An 18,605-nucleotide genomic window follows, 5' to 3' on the forward strand; every position below is an offset into this window, starting at 1 on the left:
ACTGGAAATAGCAATGTTACTAAACAATAAAAATATCACTGTAGATTAACTTCTGGGATTTTAAAAATTGGAATTCTTTATTTAATAACCATGCTTCATGCAAATGAAGGAGTGCTGCCCTTTTTTGGTAGAGGTTCCTAAGTAATTAATAATACATACTGAATCATGTGTTACTTGTATTCAGCAAAAATTTACTGTAAACACCAAACATTATCTTTCAAGCTTATCCCTCCCATCCAAAACAGAACTCATTACTTCTGAAAGTGTCCTTTTAACCATTTTAAATGGTCCAAAACATTTTAAGAAAGAATTTTGAAGTTAAGCTTCATGTTACTGTAGACCCTGTCAGGTGACTCTAATAGTCTCTGATTGAGAGGATTCAATACATTTTTCATTATAATTCAATAAGTCAAGGCTTACTCATAATATATACCTCACACTTACCAGGGAGATTGACCTCCATCAAGTATTTCATACACAAGATGTTTGGATGAAGATAGCAGTTTTCAGTTATGTCTGGAAAACGTGGCAAATCTAAGAATGTGGCAACTTCAATTATTTTTTTAAAGATAACTTCATAGTTAGGCCAAGACTGAAATGAAAGAGATAGTCAAAGTAGCAATTTTTGCAACATAAATTATTTTAAAAACTACTTCCTGATTTTAAAAATAACATGTATTCACTGAATAAAACTTGGAGTATAGATTAAAAACATTAAGGAGAAACACCCATAAACCCCAAATATCCTCACTGAGCTGTTTTAAACAGTAATAGTGATAAATTAAAAAGCCACTAAAATTCTATCTGGCTCTAACAATTCTTACTGGCCTTACCTATGATATAGTGAAGCCATTACTTCTTGCCAATCATGGAAGAATCTGGGATAAAGCTGCAATTCTACTGGAATTATGATCTCATCATAATCCCGGCAAAGCAGGACTTTCTGCTCGCCTTTCCTAACCAGCACCCTCTCGCCAACCTTCAAATTCACAGCTAACAGATTCAGTTCAGTGTTACATAATATTCACATGCTTCTATGTTGGAGATGACACCAGGGCTTAAGTCTAATAGTTAAAAATGTGCGATTCAGCTGTCTATTTTCTCACATTAGCCTCTAAGAAAGAGTATCTTACAGAATTCAGGAAAATGTATGAGCCAATATTAATAAATTAATTCTGTTCATTTTACAGGCACCCTTGTAGTTAATTTGGTATGCTATTTATATTTTTGCAATTTCCAAACATTCTTCTCATTGATACTACATATAATTTTTCCTCATTTACTTATCCATTCACATAAAAATATTAAATTTAGAGTCTATTCTATGTAAGATACTTCAGGAAATATAAAGATGAATAAAGTGATCTCTTCAAGGAATATATACTCTAGAAAAGGAGGTCAGTGTTCAAAAATAACTATAGGATAAGATAGCTGTTAAGTGCTACAACCAAGATTTTTTTTTTAAGATCTATGGAATTTCAGAAAGACTAACATTCTGACATGTTGGACCTCATTAAAATTAGGCTAGAATACAAACATTCTGGAAACCTGTTTGGCAATATTTATTACAGCTGACTGGAGGTATAGAGTTAGATTACTCTCAGGGTGCAGGTGATCATGACTGGAAGTGGGGATTGGATGGAGCTTCTGGGGTACAGAGATCATTGTTTCTTGATCTAGAGGGCTGGTTCAGGTAATGAAAGTTCATCAGGTTGGGTACATTTGTGATATGTTCACTTTTCTGTATGCATGTCTAGCTTAAAAAAACATGGTAAGAGAGAAACTTCAGTAAACTATTTTGTGTAACAATCACTTCATACATCACGCTACAGGAGAAATCATCCAACCAGCAAATTCAGAGTTGGCAAGACCTTTAAAGGTATCTGGTCTAAATTTGCAAAACCCCTAGCAGGTGTATGTCTAGCTCTTTTAAATCTCCAGTGATGGGAACTCAATACCTTTCCTGAAGGTAGTCTATTCAATTTGTAATGCATTTAATCATTACAAAGCTCTTCCTTATTCTAAGTGAAAATCTGTTTCCCAACAATTTGTACCAATAATATTGCTCTGTCATGTCTTGCCCATTTTCTATATGTGTGAAGGTGTGTGGGAACCAAGTGAAGGAACGAATATGTCTCTGTTCAATGTTACTTTGGTACATTCAGCTTACATGCAATTATAAAGCACAAGGGAATACATTATAATGGTACTGGCTCAGATGGTACAGCATCTGCCTGCAATGCTGGAGACCCGGGTTCGATCAATCCTTGGGAGAAGGAAATGGCAACTCACTCCAGTACTCTTGCCTGGAAAATCCCATGAACAGAAGAGCCTGGCGAGCCATAGTCCATGGGGTCGCAAAGAGTCGGACGTGACTGAGCGACTTACTTACAGAAAACAAACTGTAAATTTCCAGAATTTATAACTATGTCCAATTTTACTTTGCTTGCGGTTACAACCTTCTTTGTATTGTATTTATTTTGATACTGGTATTTCAGTATCTAAACTTTTCATTCCTTATGATTATACAGTGGAAGTGAGAAATAGATTTAAGGGACTAGATCTGATAGATAGAGTGCCTGATGAACTATGGACAGAGGTTCGTGACACTGTACAGGAGACAGGGATCAAGACCATCCCTATGGAAAAGAAATGCAAAAAAGCAAAATGGCTGTCTGGGGAGGCCTTACAAATAGCTGTGAAAAGAAGAGAAGTGAAAAGCAAAGGAGAAAAGGAAAGATATACCCATTTGAATGTAGAGTTCTAAAGAATAGCAAGGAGAGATAATAAACCCTTCCTCAGCAACCAATGCAAAGAAATAGAGGAAAACAACAGAATGGGAAAGACTAGAGATCTCTTCAAGAAAATTAGGGATACCAAGGGAACATTTCATGTAAAGATGGGCTCGATAAAGGACAGAAATGGTATGGACCTAACAGAAGCAGAAGATATTAAGAAGAGGTGGCAAGAATACACAGAAGAACTGTACAAAAAAGATCTTCACGACCAAGATAATTACAATGGTGTGATCACTCACCTAGAGCCAGACATCCTGGAATGTGAAGTCAAGTGGGCCTTAGAAAGCGTCACAATGAACAAAGCTAGTGGAGGTGATGGAATTCCAGTTGAGCTATTTCACATCCTGGAAGATGATGCTATGAAAGTGCTGCACTCAGTATGCCAGCAAATTTGGAAAACTCAGCAGTGGCCACAGGACTGGAAAAGGTCCGTTTTCATTCCAATCCCAAAGAAAGGCAATGCCAAAGAATGCTCAAACTACCGCACAATTGCACTCATCTCACATGCTAGTAAAGTAATGCTCAAAATTCTCCAAGCCAGGCTTCAGCAATACGTGAACTGTGAACTTCCTGATGTTCAAGCTGGTTTTAGAAAAGGTAGAGAAACCAGAGATCAAACTGCCAACATCCGCTGGATCATCGAAAATGCAAGAGAGTTCCAGAAAAACATCTATTTCTGCTTTATTGACTATGCCAAAGCCTTTGACTGTGTGGATCACAATAAACTGTGGAAAATTCTTCAAGAGATGGGAATACCAGACCACCTAACCTGCCTCTTGAGAAACCTATATGCAGGTCAGGAAGCAACAGTTAGAACTGCGCATGGAACAACAGACTGGTTCCAAATAGGAAAAGCAGTACATCAAGGCTGTATATTGTCACCCTGCTTATTTAACTTATATGCAGAGTACATCATGAGAAACGCTGGGCTGGAAGAAGCACAAGCTGGAATCAAGATTGCCGGGAGAAATATTAATAACCTCAGATATGCAGATGACACCATCCTTATGGCAGAAAGTGAAGAGGAACTAAAAAGCCTCTTGAAAGTGAAAGAGGAGAGTGAAAAAGTTGGCTCAAAGCTCAACATTCAGAAAACGAAGATCATGGCATCTGGTCCCATTACTTCATGTCAAGTAGATGGGGAAACAGTGGAAACAGTGTCAGACTTCATTTTGGGGGGCTCCAAAATCTCTGCAGATGGTGATTGCAGCCATGAAATTAGAAGACGCTTACTCCTTGGAAGGAAAGTTATGACCAACCTAGATAGCACATTCAAAAGCAGAGACATTACTTTGCCAACAAAGGTCCATCTAGTCAAGGCTATGGTTTTATGTGAAAGTTGGACTGTGAAGAAAGCTGAGCACCGAAGAATTGATGCTTTTGAACTGTGGTGTTGGAGAAGACTCTTGAGAATCCCTTGGACTGCAAGGAGATCCAACCAGTCTATCCTAAAGAAGACCAGTCCTGGGTGTTCATTGGAAGGACTGATGCTGAAGCTGAAACTCCAATACTTTGGCCACCTCATGCGAAGAGTTGACTCACTGGAAAAGACTCTGATGCCGGGAGGGATTGGGGGCAGGAGGAGAAGGGGACAACAGAGGGTGAGATGGCTGGATGGCATCACCGACTCGGAGTTTGGGTGAATTCCAGAAGTTGGTGATGGATAGGGAGGCCTGGCGTGCTGCATCGTAGGGTCGCAAAGAGTCAGACACGATTGAGCAACTGAACTGAACTGAAACTTTTGAGTTTTATTAGGGAAAAAAGGCTTTCAGTTTATGCTATATTATTAACATATGATCAACACATAGCTGAAGAATACAAAGTAAATTTCTGTCTAACAAAATAGCAATGTGACCTTTTACGGCTGTTTCTAAATGCTTAGGTACAGTAATTCTACTTGTATATGAAAATACTAGTAACAATTGTATTTTAATCTGTAAATTTAAAAAGGAAAAAATGACCCAGTCACTGAGCTGCCGCCAGGGACTCAGTGCCCCCCAGCCGCCCCCCCGCCCTCTGCCTCCCGATGGAGGCTCTGTCCCCCTGCCCACTTTCTCTCGCCACCACCTTCCGCAGGCCATTTCCATTGAGAAAAAGGAATCATATTGTATGTCCCCTATCCAGAACCTCCACTCTTTCGATCCTTTGCTGATGTAAGTGAGGGTGATGATCTGCTTCCTGCTGGCGCTGAGGATTATATCCATGTAAGAATTCAACAGAGAAATGGCAGAAAGACCCTTACTACTGTCCAAGAGATCAATGATGATTACGATAAAAAGAAACTAGTGAAGACATTTAAGAAGAAATTTGCCTGCAATGGTACTGTAATTGAGCATCCAGAATATGGAGAAGGAATTAAGCTACAGGGTGACCAGCACAAGAGCATATGCCAGTTCCTGGTGGAGACTGGACTGGCTAAGGACGACCAGCTGCAGGTTCACAGGTTTTAAGTGCTTTTGGCTTACTGAAGCTTTAAGTGAGGATTTCCTTGCAATGAGTAAATTTCCCTTCTGTCCTTAGTCACAAGTTTAAAAACCTCACAGCCTGTGTAATGTAACCATAATTTGGGGTTTGCTTTTAACTTGGGACTAGTGTAACTCCTACATGCAATAAACTGAAAAGAGCCAAAAAAAAAAAAAAAAGTTAAAAATGAAAACATATACTCTCAGTGACCTTTTGGAAAAGCTGTCTTTTTATCTTTATAAAATCAACTCATTTAGACATCTGCTTCATTTTGCCCAGAATTTGAAGTATCTTCTCAAGTTAACAATTAACGTTACTGACAAGATTTACGGTAACCCTAATCCTGCTTCCCTGATGGCTTAAGCTGCAATGCAGGAGACTGGGGTTCAATCCCTGGATCGGGAAGATCCCCTGGAGAAGGAAATGGCAACCCACTCCAGTATTCTTGCCTGGAGAATTCCATGGACACAGGAATTCTAGTCATGGAGCTACAAAGAGTAGGACATGACTAAAGCTTCTTAGCACACAATCCTTTTAAATAATGCAGGTAGGAGATGAAATTAGGTACTTTAATCTGCAAACAAACACTAGAGCAGTGAATGTTCCTCTTTGAAAAATAATCATCTCAGAAAGCCAACTTAATGGATAATAAATTTATGACAAGTAATTATAAGATCATTAATGAAAAGGAATCTAATAAGCAAAAAAGAATTGATGCTTTCAAACCGTGGTGTTGGAGAAGACTCTTGAGAGTCCCTTGGACTGCAAGGAGATACAACCAGTCCATCCTAAAGGAAATCAGTCCTGAATATTCCTTGGAAGGACTGATGTTGATGCTGAAGCTCCAATACTTTGGCCACCTGATGCAAAGACCTGACTCACTGGAAAAGACCCTGATGTTGGCAAAGACTGAAGGCAAAAGGAGAAGAGGGCAGCAGAGGATGAGATGGTTAGATGGCATCACTGACTCAATGGAAATGAATTTGAGCAAACTCTAGGAAATCGTGAAGGACAGAGGAGCCTGGTGTGCTGCAGTCCATGGGGTCACAAAGAGTCGGACATGACTTAGCGACTGAACACACACACAAAATATCCACACTGACATTTGCTACCTTCTGCCTCCAACATCACGTGAAATGGTGGCCCAACTGGCTCTACAGGGCTTGCTACAGACTAACCTCCCAACACATCTGTTCCTATTCCAACCAAGCCAGGCCACTCTAGGGGGCTGCACCACCAGCTCAGCAAAGCATCCAACCTGGGGCAGGAGACCAGCAGGACTATGACACAGCACCGTTGTAGAGAATGTGATCACAGGATCACATTTTTGTTTCCGTGCCATTGTCCTTAGCCTGGAGAGCGGAAGCAGGCTCTAATTTTGACAAGATTCCAAAACATGGATATAAAATAATTACAGTAAACATTTAATGACTGTGTTAGAATAGTCTTATTTTGACTTTCAGAAAAATGTACACATGTATAGAACACACCTAAAGGAAGGATGTCATAAAAGTTGCTGGACATTTGTGCTATATTTCATTTGGAATCCGTGATGTGTTAAGTAGAATAAGAGGACTACTAGAATACTGTTTAAAACTTTGCAGGTTTCAGTTCAGTTCAGTTCAGTTCAGTTACTCAATCGTGTCCGACTCTTTGCAACCCCATGAATCGCAGCACGCCAGGCCTCCCTGTCCATCACCAACTCCCAGAATTCACCCAAACTCATGTGCAGAGAGTCAGTGATGCCATCCAGCCATCTCATCCTCTGCCGTCCTCTCCTCCTCCTGCCCTCAACCCCTCCCGGCATCAGAGTCTTTTCCAATGAGTCAACTCTTCGCATGAGGTGGCTAAAGTATTGGAGTTTCAGCTTCAGCATCAGTCCTTCCAACGAACACCCAGGACTGGTCTCCTTTAGGATGGACTGGTTGGATCTCCTTGCAGTCCAAGGGACTCTCAAGAGTCTTCTCCAACACCACAGTTCAAAAGCATCAATTCTTCGGTGCTCAGCTTTCTTCACAGTCCAACTCTCACATCCATACATGACCACTATAAAAACCATAGCCTTGACTAGATGGACCTTTGTTGGCAAAGTAATGTCTCTGCTTTTGAATATGCTACCTAGGTTGCTCATAACTTTCCTTCCAAGGAGTAAGTCTTCTAATTTCATGGCTGCAGTCACCATCTGCAGTGATTTTGGAGCCCAGGAAAACAAAGGAGTTTAGGTATAACAGTACTTTGTTTTATACTGGTCTTTGGTTATCCCCTAATTAGTCTACTTTACCTCTAATTTTTTTTTTTTGTGGAACAAGATGCAATAACATAAGACAGACAGAGCCAGAGTTGAAAAGACTAGTCCGTATTGCTCAGAGCACATTTCTATCAGAACCACTTGCAAGATGCTGATTTAAAAGTCCTCAATCCCACACTAGACTTCATCAATCCATCCCTAACACTAGGTCTAAGAACCTATAGTTTAAACAAACTCTCCACAATATTCTTGTGCAAAATAATAATAAAATAAAATGAAGTGGCTCTCCACTCCTTCTTCCTGGAGCCTGGAAGAGACCCTCAGACGGTTTTAGTTCACAAGCCTGATGAGAGAAGTGCACCCACACATTCCAGCGATGGCTAAGATGCTGCAGAAAGCCAGAACAAAAGAGCACGTCAGCTGGTTTCTATTCACGCTGCCTAGCAGTAGTAATCCTGGAAGGGAGTGGGAGTGAGGGAACCTGAGAACACCTGTTATCATTATGCTCGTCTCAGTTTCCCTCAGGTACATTTCAAACCTGCTAGATGATTACTCTAACAGAGGTTGCACAAACAATCCCAAGAGCGACATGCGGCCTACAGAGGAAGATGGTGAAAAAAATCTGGAGTAAAGTTTGAAGACTCAAAGTGTATTAAAGCTTGATCCAGCGAGACAGTCATCTGGAGGGGCTCAGACAGTGACTGACGGCTCTGGAGGAGTCTTTTTCTTCCTTAAACCATCAGGGACCTAGTTTCACAAAGGGCGTAAGATTGCTCCGAGGCAAAATGAATCATCATGGCAAAGTGCCACTCAGTGGGTTTGGCTGAACCAGCATTGCATCTTTTCTTTTCACTCATTCAGAGAGGAGATCAGAATGTTGTTGATCAACATTCACAAAGCTGGAGATGTACTTCAGAATGGATTTCCAGGTTCCTCTTTATTGCTTCTTGCTGAGTCTAGTGAGGGATGACGAAATGATTAATTCTTGACAGGCCTTAGAATCACTGTTGAGGACCATGGTAGAATAATATGTATGTTACATACTAACTGTTTAGAAATTGGTCTGTGGGTTTAAAACACATAAAGATTAAAAAAAAAAAAAAGGCTGAAAATACACAAATATTTCCACTATCTGCTAAGTCATTGGCAGAATAAATTCTACCTGTAAGAGAAAAGTCTGTTTAGGCCCAACTTTGGCTTAAGCAGCAATTTGCTTATCTGGTACTCTATACAGAGATGGTGTCTCTGAAAAAAAATAGATTTTTAGTTTATTCTACCAGATGAGCTGAAAGATTTTTGCTAGAAATAAATGAAGCTTCAGATTAGCACTACACTTCAGAAATTTGACTCAAAAAGAAAGCAGCAGAAGAGACAGAGGGCAGAAAGAAAGAGGAGGAGGTTATCTTCAAATTAAAAAATAAAGAAAATGAAACAGTTTACCTCCCAGGAGTTGGGAATCACAACTTAGAAAAAGGAGATGGTTGGAAATTCTGAAACTTAATTTTCACACCTGTTTCCTCTTCTGAACTCAACACAAGTCAGAGTAATGGCAGAAAGACAAACCCATGGCCCGCCTGGAAGAAGAAACAAACCACATCAATACTCTCTACTCTGGATTCCACTCCCCTATGTTGTAAAGTGAGTTTTGTCAGATTTGTTGTTATGGAGGCCCACTTGAATTTTAACAGAACAACTTAATGGAAAGAAATAGTTCACACAGGATAAAGGTTCAAGGGTCTTTAAAGCCTTTTTATCCCTCCTGCCTTTGGTTTCTTTTTTTTGAAGGTGTGCTCAACTTTCTGGAATAACAAAAACAAAACAAAACCAAACACAGAAGAAAAACAGTCCCAAGCAGCCCACACACACAAAACTCCACTGGCATTATCTTCATCACCATCTCCTAGAACAATCGCACCTTTTGTCATTTCTGGTGGAGGTACAGCTGCTGAAGAAGCCAAGACTTAGTAGAGAAAGCTAAGACATGAAGGGAGGGAAGAAAATGCTTCCTTTGTTAACGAAAAGCTGTTTCCATTTAAAAGTTTCAACATACTATGGAATAGTGAATGCACTTTTGTGAGCAAACACGAAGTGTACAATGAAGAAAAGCTGCCTGTCAACTAAGTAAACAATCATCTGAAGGCATCCCAAACCTTCCCCACTTTTCTTGAAAAATGAAGGGGAGAGGGGGAGGGAGTATGTATTATTAGCGGCCACGGTGGAGGATGTGTCTAAAACGTATAGTAAATATGACACACAGGGCTTCTAGAGGGCTACAGATTCATTTAATTACAATATTAAGAAATCCCAAGGCAAATGTGTTTTTTAAAAGACCACAAGGCTATAATCAATTGTTCTAGCATGCATTAAAAATGGCGTGCTTGGGAAAGCATTTTATTGAATTTCACAAATATTCCACTGAGTTTATTTTCCTTCATGAAGCAATGCCTGAAGACAGGTAAGGACAAGCTAGAGTTTCTGTTACACAACAGCAGGCTCTTGTGATAAACCTGATTACAATACCCTGTCAGAGGTGAACTTCCTGCTTTGCTATTAAAAAAAAGCACAGTGCCGCACCCTTACTTATTGTTGTTTCAAAGCAAAAATTCAGCTGAGAAAAAGCTAATGCTACATGCACCTGTTAACCCAAACCTAAAATAAGACTTTCTATGGCAAAGGGAAATTAATAAAGAATAAAACTATGTCAGAAAAGATGACAAAGCACTGTAATATATTACTTATGGAGGAAGGATAAAATGAATTCCACATGCATTATGATTCATAAAACAGTTCAATTCGCATTTCTGGTCTGCTAGAATTAATTGTTGTAAATCTATTAGAAGTAACAAGAAATATACTTTTTATATTCAAAATCTAGTCTTCTGAAAGCCTATGGTGAATATACTACTTTATGTGAAATATAGTCTTAGTCCTGGGGATAAGACCATTTCAGACACATGCTGTCAACTTGCCCAGACCGAGATAAACCTTATGAACAAATACAAATTTATGAACCGATGACCAACTCAAAAGGAGACAGTCATTTGGTTTGGCCTCAGGATCAGAGTTGGGAAAAACCTACCGAAGTTCTCCTTCTTAAGATGCGTCTGTCCTCCAAACATTCTGCTTATTGCAGAATACCTACATTTAAATTCAGTTATCTGTACTGAAGCATATTAGAAGGTGGTATCCAGAAGAGCAGACAATCCCCAAATAATCTCCACTTGATCTTGGCAGGGTTACATGATTATTTTTGCAGCAGGCTAACCTTTGTCACGGGGTTTCCCTGGTGGTTCAGTTGGTAAAGAATCCACCTGCAATGCAGGAGAGCTGGGTTCGATCCCTGGGTTGGGAAGATCTCCTGGAGGAGGGCATGGCAACCCACTCCAGTGTTCTTTCCTGGAGAATCCCAGGGACAGAGGAGCCTGGCGGGCTGCAGCCCACAGGGTCGCAAAGAGTCAGGCATGACCGAGCGACCGAGCACAGCACAACCTTTGTCATTACTCACTTTTCCTTAGGCAAGTACAAAACTTGGTTCTCACTCCTTCTCCTGGGAGGCAGAGTTTGGGGGAGGCCTGGGCTAAGCATGCTGGGTACCAGGGGTGGGTACTGACACAGGATCAAACTAAGTCACAGACACTTCACATGAAATCACTGGCTTCACTCTGCAAACATCAGGTATTATTTTTCTAAAAAAAAGTCATCCATGTAGCCTCAAACTTACATTTTCTGACTAGGGTAATTTACTATTGGTTTCAGTACATGGGTGAGCAGTACGAAGAACTGATAAGATTATTAATCTCACAAGCTGGTTTTCATGAGTGATACTGACACACCCATAAATTGAGTTTGCAAATGTCCTTACTTATAAGCAGAAATTACATCCCTTATGCATTTACCACTACAATATCAGTGGAATGCTTTTTTATTTTGTCAGCCAAATGCCACTATTTAGTAGCCTCCTGATACATAATAAATACAAAAGAAGCAGACTGGAAGCTTACTACTTAGGTAGAAAAAAATCCCCAGCAAATCTATATGAACTCTGTCTAAATAAAGTATTTAATTCTGTTTTTCAGCTATTTCAAATCATTTAATCAACAAACACAGAGTCCTTTTCCATGTATACAGAATTGTATTATATATGAGGTTTTATATGTGTGTGTGTGTGTGTGCGTGCCTGCTCAGTCATGTCTTTGCGACCCCATGAACTAAAGCTCTCCAGGCTCCTCTGTCCATGGAATTCTCCAGGCAAGAATCCTGGAGTGGGTAGCCATTTCCTACTCCAGGGGATCTTCCCGACTCAGGGATCAAACTTGCATCTCTTGTATCTCCTGCATTACCAGGCGGACTCTTTATCACTGAGCCACCATGGAAGCCCATGAAGTCCTATGGATGACAAATACAAGTACAGACTTTATTTTTCTGGGCTCCAAAATCACTGCAGATGGTGATTGCAGCCATGAAATTAAAAGACGCTTACTCCTTGGAAGAAAAGTTATGAGCAACCTAGATAGCATATTCAAAAGCAGAGACATTACTTTGCCAACTAAGGTCCACCTAGTCAAGGCTATGGTTTTTCCAGTAGTCACGTATGGATGTGAGAGTTGGACTGTGAAGAAGGCTGAGCGTTAATGCTTTTGAACTGTGGTGTTGGAGAAGACTCTTGAGAGTCCCTTGGACTGCAAGGAGATCCAACCAGTCCATCCTAAAGGAGATCAGCCCTGGGATTTCTTTGGAAGGAATGATGCTGAAGCTGAAACTCCAATACTTTGGCCACCTCATGCGAAGAGTTGACTCATTAGAAAAAACTCTAATGCTGGGAGGGATTGGGGGCAAGAGGAGAAGGGGACGACAGAGGATGAGATGGCTGGATGGCATCACTGACTCTCTGCACATGAGTTTGGGTGAATTCTGGGAGTTGGTGATGGACAGGGAGGCCTGGCGTGCTGCGATTCATGGGGTCACAAAGAGTCGGACACGACTGAGCGACTGAACTGAACTGACGCGATTCCTACTGTCAAAGAGGAGCTAGGGATGCAAAGAATATACAAACAAAGCAACTGCTGCATCTGCCCCTGGACTCCTCCTTTAGTACTCCCACTGTGGTTCTCCCTCCAGAGGCAACTAATATCCTGAATTTTGCTTACCATGAACTTTAAAAAAAAATAGTTTTATCATACATATAAATATGCCTATATATTTAGTTTACCTTCTTTTCTGAGCTTAACAAAATAGCATCATACTGTACATAGTTTTCTAAGACTTGCCTGTCACACTCGAGAGAATGTTAGATTCATTCCTGCTGCTTGTATCTAATGTTGTTTAATACACCATGTCTGACTATGTCACATTTTATCCTTTTTTCTGGTGACAGACATTTAGATTGTTTCCAGTTCTATTTGTTTGTTTTCTATTCATCACCTAGCTGCCTTCTTTAGCCTTTTAGCTTTGTATCCTTAAACACTAATCTCCATCAATAGACAACTAGTGAGGTAATTGTGGCATATTTATTCTGTGCAGCTTCCAGAAAAATAAAAAGTTAAAGTTAGTAAGTTAATTGCAGTTATACAAGAGATTAAAAGAAAACTAAATCACGGCATCTGGTCCCATCACTTCTTAGCAAATAGATGGGGAAACAGTGGAAACAGTGGCAGACTTTATCTTTTTGGGCTCCAAAATCACTGCAGATGGTGACTTCAGTCATGAAACTAAAAGATACTTGCTCCTTGGAAGGAAAGTTATGATCAACCTAGATAGCATATTAAAAAGCAGAGACGTTACTTTGCCAACAAAGGTCTGCCTAGTCAATACTATGGTTTTTCCAGTAGTCATGTATAGATGTGAGAGTTGGACTATAAAGTAAGCTAAGTGCTGAAGAATTGATGCTTCTGAACTGTGGTGTGGGAGAAGACGCTTAAGAGTCCCTTGGATTGAAAGGAGATCCAACCAGTCCATCCTAAAGGAAATCAGTCCTGAATATTCACTGGAAGGACTGATGCTGAAGCTGAAGCTCCAGTACTCTGGCCACCTGATGTGAAGAACTGACTCATTTGAAAAAAAACCTGATGCTGGGAAAGATTGAGGGCAGGAGGAGAAGGGGATGACAGAGGATGAGATGGTTGGATGGCATCACCGATTCAATGGACATAAGTTTGAGTAAATTCCAGGAGCTGGTGATGGACAGGGAGGCCTGGCGTGATGCAGTCCACGGAGTCACAGAGTCAGACATGACTGAGTGACTGAACTCAACTGAACTGAAGAGATTATCCCTATTCTTAGAAAATATACACTAAAATATTTAGGGATGATGTGCCATATAAATATAACTTACCCTCAATGATTCAGAAATAGAATTGCAGAGATAGAGTGATAGAACAGTACAAAGGATAAAACTGTAGGATAAAATAGTAATAGTATTTGAATCTGGGTAAAGGATATATTTTTATTTTTGCAGCTTTTTTATAAATCTAAAACTATTCCCAAATAAAAGTTTATTAAAAAAAAAAAGCTCTCTAAAGATATACCATGTTCCTGGACTGGAAGAATCAATATTGTTAAAATGACTATACTACCTAAAGCAATCTACAAATTCAATACAGTCCCTATCAAATTACCAATGTAATTTTTCACAAAACTAGAACAAAAAATCTGATAATTTGTACGGAAACACAAAAGACTCTGAACAGCCAAAGCAATCTTGAGAAAATTAAAATGGAGCTGAAGGAATCAACCAATTAGAATACTTCCTTGTTAGAAAAATAAACTATACATAAAATAAAACTAAATACACAAAAATAAACTAAAAATGGATTAAAGACCTAAATGTAATCATCAGAGACTATAAAACTCTTAGAGGAAAACATAGGCAGAACACTCTTTGATATAAATCGCAACAAGATATTCTATGACCCATCTCCTAGAGTAACGGAAATAAAAACAAATGGAACCTAATTAAACTCTAAAGCTTTCACACAGCAAAAGAAACCTTAAACAAAATGAAAAGACAACCCTCAGAATGGGAAAAATAATTGCAAATGAGGCAATGGACAAAGGATTAATCTCCAAAATATATAAGCAGCTCAATATCAGAAGAACAAACAACCCAATAAAAAAATGGACATAAGACCTAAACAGACATTTCTCCAAAGAAGACATTTAGATGACCAATAAATGCATGAAAAGGTGCTTGACATCTCTCATTATTAGAGAAATGCAAATCAAAACTACAATGAGGTATCTCCTCACACTGGTCAGAATGGCCATAATCAAAAAATCTACAAACAATGAATGCTGGACAGGATGTGCAGAAAAGGGAAGCCTCCTGCACTGTTGGTAGGAATGTAAATTGATACAGCCACTATGGAGAACAGTATGGAGATTCCATCAAAAACTAGGAATAAAACTACCATGAAACTGAAAGTGAAGTCTCTCAGTTGTGTCCGACTCTTTGCGACCCCATGGACTGTAGCCTACCAGGCTCCTCCCTCCATGGGATTCTCCAGGCAAGAGCACTGGAGTGGGTTGCCATTTCCTTCTCCAGGGGATCTTCCTGACGCAGGGATCAAACCTGGGTCTTCCGCATTCCAGGCAGAGACTTCAACTTCAATTCCACTACTGGGTATATACTCTGAGAAAACCGTAACTGAAAAAGATAACGTGTACCACAATGTTTGCTGCAGCGCTGTTTACAATAGCTAGGACACCTAGATATCCATCAAAAGATGAATGGATAAAGAAGTTGTAGTACATATACAATGGAATATTATTCAGTCATAAAAATGAACACATTTGAGTCAGTTCTAGTGAGGTGAATGAACCTAGAGCCTTTTAACAAGAGTGAAGTAAGTCAGAAAGCGAAAAAAAAATATTGTATATTAATGCATATATATGGAATCTAGAGCAATGGTACTGATGAACCTCTTTGCAGGGCAGGAATAGAGATGCAGAGGCAGAGAACAGACTTGTGGACACAGTGGGGGAAGGAGAAGCCGGGACAAATTGAGACAATAACACTGAAACATATATGTTGCTGTATGTAAAACAGATAGCTAGTGGGAAGTTGCTGTTTAACACAGGGAGCTCAACCCAGTGCTCTGTTACAACCTAGAGGAGTGGGATGGGGGTGGGAAGGAGGTTCAAGAGAGAAGGGACACATGTATACTTATGGCTGATTCACACTGTTGAATGGCAAAAACCAACACAACATTGTAAAGCAATTATCCTCCAATTAAAAATTATATATATATAAAGGCTAATTCCTCCAAAAAAAAGCTCTCTAAGATACAAGTGAAAAAGGCAAATTGCAATAGTTATTGTTATCCAGATATAGTCTCATATTATTTTAAGCTTATACTTTCTATCAAAATCTCTATAAGAAATCATTCCCCTCTTTTACTCCTGCCCCCTCAGTCAAGATTAATTTAAAACTAGTCAACAAAAGAGATTGTTATTAGGGTGAGAATTTTGTATAAACAAAAGTTTATAACCATGATCCTCAAATAACATGGTCCAGCTGGTAGAAAATTCAGAAGCAAAGATTAGACAATATTTGTGAATAGAGATTATAACTTTCAAAAAAATCCAGGAATAAATGAGCAGTTGGATACTTTCAGGCTTTCAAGAAAGAACTGTTTAGGTAACAATCAGCTAAAAAGCATCTGAATATTGACTCTATTTCTAAAATGTCTAAAAAGTAGTATTTGGAACACTTCTATTTCTGCCCTTAAAGCACTAACTACTATGGGAATTGACTTCCCATGATAAACAGAGAATTGGAAAAAATATATAAGGGGACTTCCCCCTGGTGGCCCAGTAGTTAAGAATCTGCCTTGCAATGTAGGGATGCAGGTTTGATTCCTATTTGGGGGACTAAGATCTCACATGCCCCGAGCGCTGCAACTACCAAAGCCGGCACCACTGCAGGGCCCACGTGCCGCAGCGACTGAGACCGTGCGCTCTGGGGCCTTGCCCCAGAACTAGAGAGCCTGCACGCCACTACTGAGCCCATATGCCCCAACCAGAGTTCATGTACTGCACCAAAAGACCCCACAAGATGCAACAAAGATCCTGCCTACTGCAACTAAGACCCAATAAAGTAAATAAATGATAAATTTTTTTTTAAGAAAAAATATATGAAACAATTTCAGGCATTAGAAAACAGGAAGCACAGGATGAAGTGTCCTGAAAGAAGAGAAACAAACGGCTGAAGGATGCTGCCTGGAGGCAGTCTGCAACCTGCAGTGCAGGGAGCAGGGAGTGAAACAAGAGCCCCATGGTCTTGCTGAGTTAGATAGAGATTAGAGTTCCTGGAAGCTAGGGTGGCTGTAATTTGCAGACAGAATATGAGTGAGGACGCAGATGCACAGAGAACTCTGGAGGTCTGCAAAGGGGTCCTCTCAAGTCTTTGGCTGAGTACCAAACTGTGCATGCTTAAAAACAAAAAACCTGAGGCCAGGGGAGAAAAAAAATCACTGGATCTTTTCTCCCAATAAATCCAGACAATTCTCAGGGCTCACAAAAGGCACCAGCTGGAGTGGAGAGGCTTCATAATAGTGGGGGCACTAGGTGAAGTCTTTCAGAGGGACATCATTTAGTAGGAGGAGCTAAGTTAGTCCAAGAATAAAGGCTCTGGAACAGCCATAAAAAGCTTGAAAACAAGCTTCTAAATGATCAAACTGATATCCAAGCTACCTAATCATACACCAGAACAAAAATCCAGTATCCATCAACACAAAATTCACACTGCTGCATCCAATCAAAACCACCAGGCATGGAAAGCAGGAAAACGTGGCACACAATCAGGAGAGAAACCAGTCAACAGCCTCAGAGGTAACAGAATCAGCAGATGAGAACCTTAAAACATCTACTGTAAATACTGTCAATAAACTGGAGGATGAAAAAGAAAACATAAGCATAGTGAGAGAAATAAAAATAGGACTAAAATGGAATTTCTAGAAATGAAACACATGGAATCTGAAATGAAAAAAATAGTGGAAAAAAGCCAGCAGATTACAAATACAAGAAGTAAAGATCAGTGAATTTGAAGACATCACCATAGAAACTATACAATACAAAACATTATGAGGGGAAAAAAAAAAGAACAGAAGGCTGTACTTCGAGTTTGAGACTACTATGTACAATGACCTTGGCAAATGATTCTACCTTCTGAAGGGTTTGAGCTTCCCTGGTGGCTCAGACAGTAAAGAGTCTGCCTGCAATGCAGGAGACCCGGGTTCAATCCCCGGGTCAGGAATATCCCCTGGAGAAGGAAATGACAGCCTGGAGAATCCCATGGACAGAAGAGTCTGGCGAATCCCAGTCCATGGGGTCATAAAGAGTTGGACACGACTGAGCGACTAACACTTCACTTCACTCTGAGGTGTTTACTCACATGTATAATTGGGAAGATGGTGAACCATATTCATGCAGAGGTTTAGTAAGGATCATAAATGTCTCCTGAAATAAACTGAAAACAACGTGAAGGCTGTGAAGGTTAAGAAAGCCTATGAAAAGAATTCCTAAAGTGGGCAAATGCAGGATAATATTTAATATTAATATTTAGTACCCTGAAAACCTGATGAAGAGCAAAGGGAATATAACCTTTGAGTACTATAAATAGTGATAAAGACTCATAATTAAAAGAACAGAAGCTCTTCCACTGGAGACATGAAAAGAGAGCTAGAGAAGGACTAATGTAAACAAAGGACTTAGTGCCTCCCAAAACAAAAGTGCCGGCGCTCAGTCGTAGTGGACTACAGCCCGCCAGCTCCTCTGTCCATGGGATTCTCCAGGCAAGAATACTCGAGTGGTTTGCCATTCTCTTCTCCAGGAGACCTTCCTGACCCAGGGATTGAACTTGGGTCTTCCACACTGCAGGCAGATTCTTTACCATCAGAGCCACCAGGGCAGCCCTAACATAGTAACTTTCAGTTCATTCCTCCAAAGCAACATAGTGAGCAAATAACAACAAAACACATTGTTTTTTAAAATTTGAGATTAGTTCAAGTTCTCTATATAAAACTTCTGAAATTTAGTCTCAACAGTACACTTATTTGCAGTGCACATATCTCACACTAAAGCTGTATTCTGAGAACAGC

The 18,605-nt window shown here is 40.0% G+C and overlaps 1 protein-coding gene and 1 pseudogene across 3 annotated transcripts in view; one reads left to right on the forward strand and one right to left on the reverse strand.

Moving 5' to 3' along the window:
* Positions 1-18,605, reverse strand: part of TAF1B (TATA-box binding protein associated factor, RNA polymerase I subunit B) — a 55,760-nt gene that overhangs the window by 14,133 nt on the left and 23,022 nt on the right. For all 3 annotated transcript variants that reach the window (XM_018055676.1, XM_018055675.1, XM_018055674.1), the window contains one exon: positions 445-592. In XM_018055676.1, coding sequence (XP_017911165.1) covers positions 445-592 — 148 coding nt within the window. The remainder of the gene's footprint in view (positions 1-444; positions 593-18,605) is intronic.
* On the forward strand, positions 4,896-5,248 carry LOC102171988 (annotated as a pseudogene).

The sequence above is a fragment of the Capra hircus genome, chromosome 11 (genome assembly GCF_001704415.2).
Source record: "Capra hircus breed San Clemente chromosome 11, ASM170441v1, whole genome shotgun sequence".
Classification (NCBI taxonomy): Eukaryota; Metazoa; Chordata; class Mammalia; order Artiodactyla; family Bovidae; genus Capra; species Capra hircus.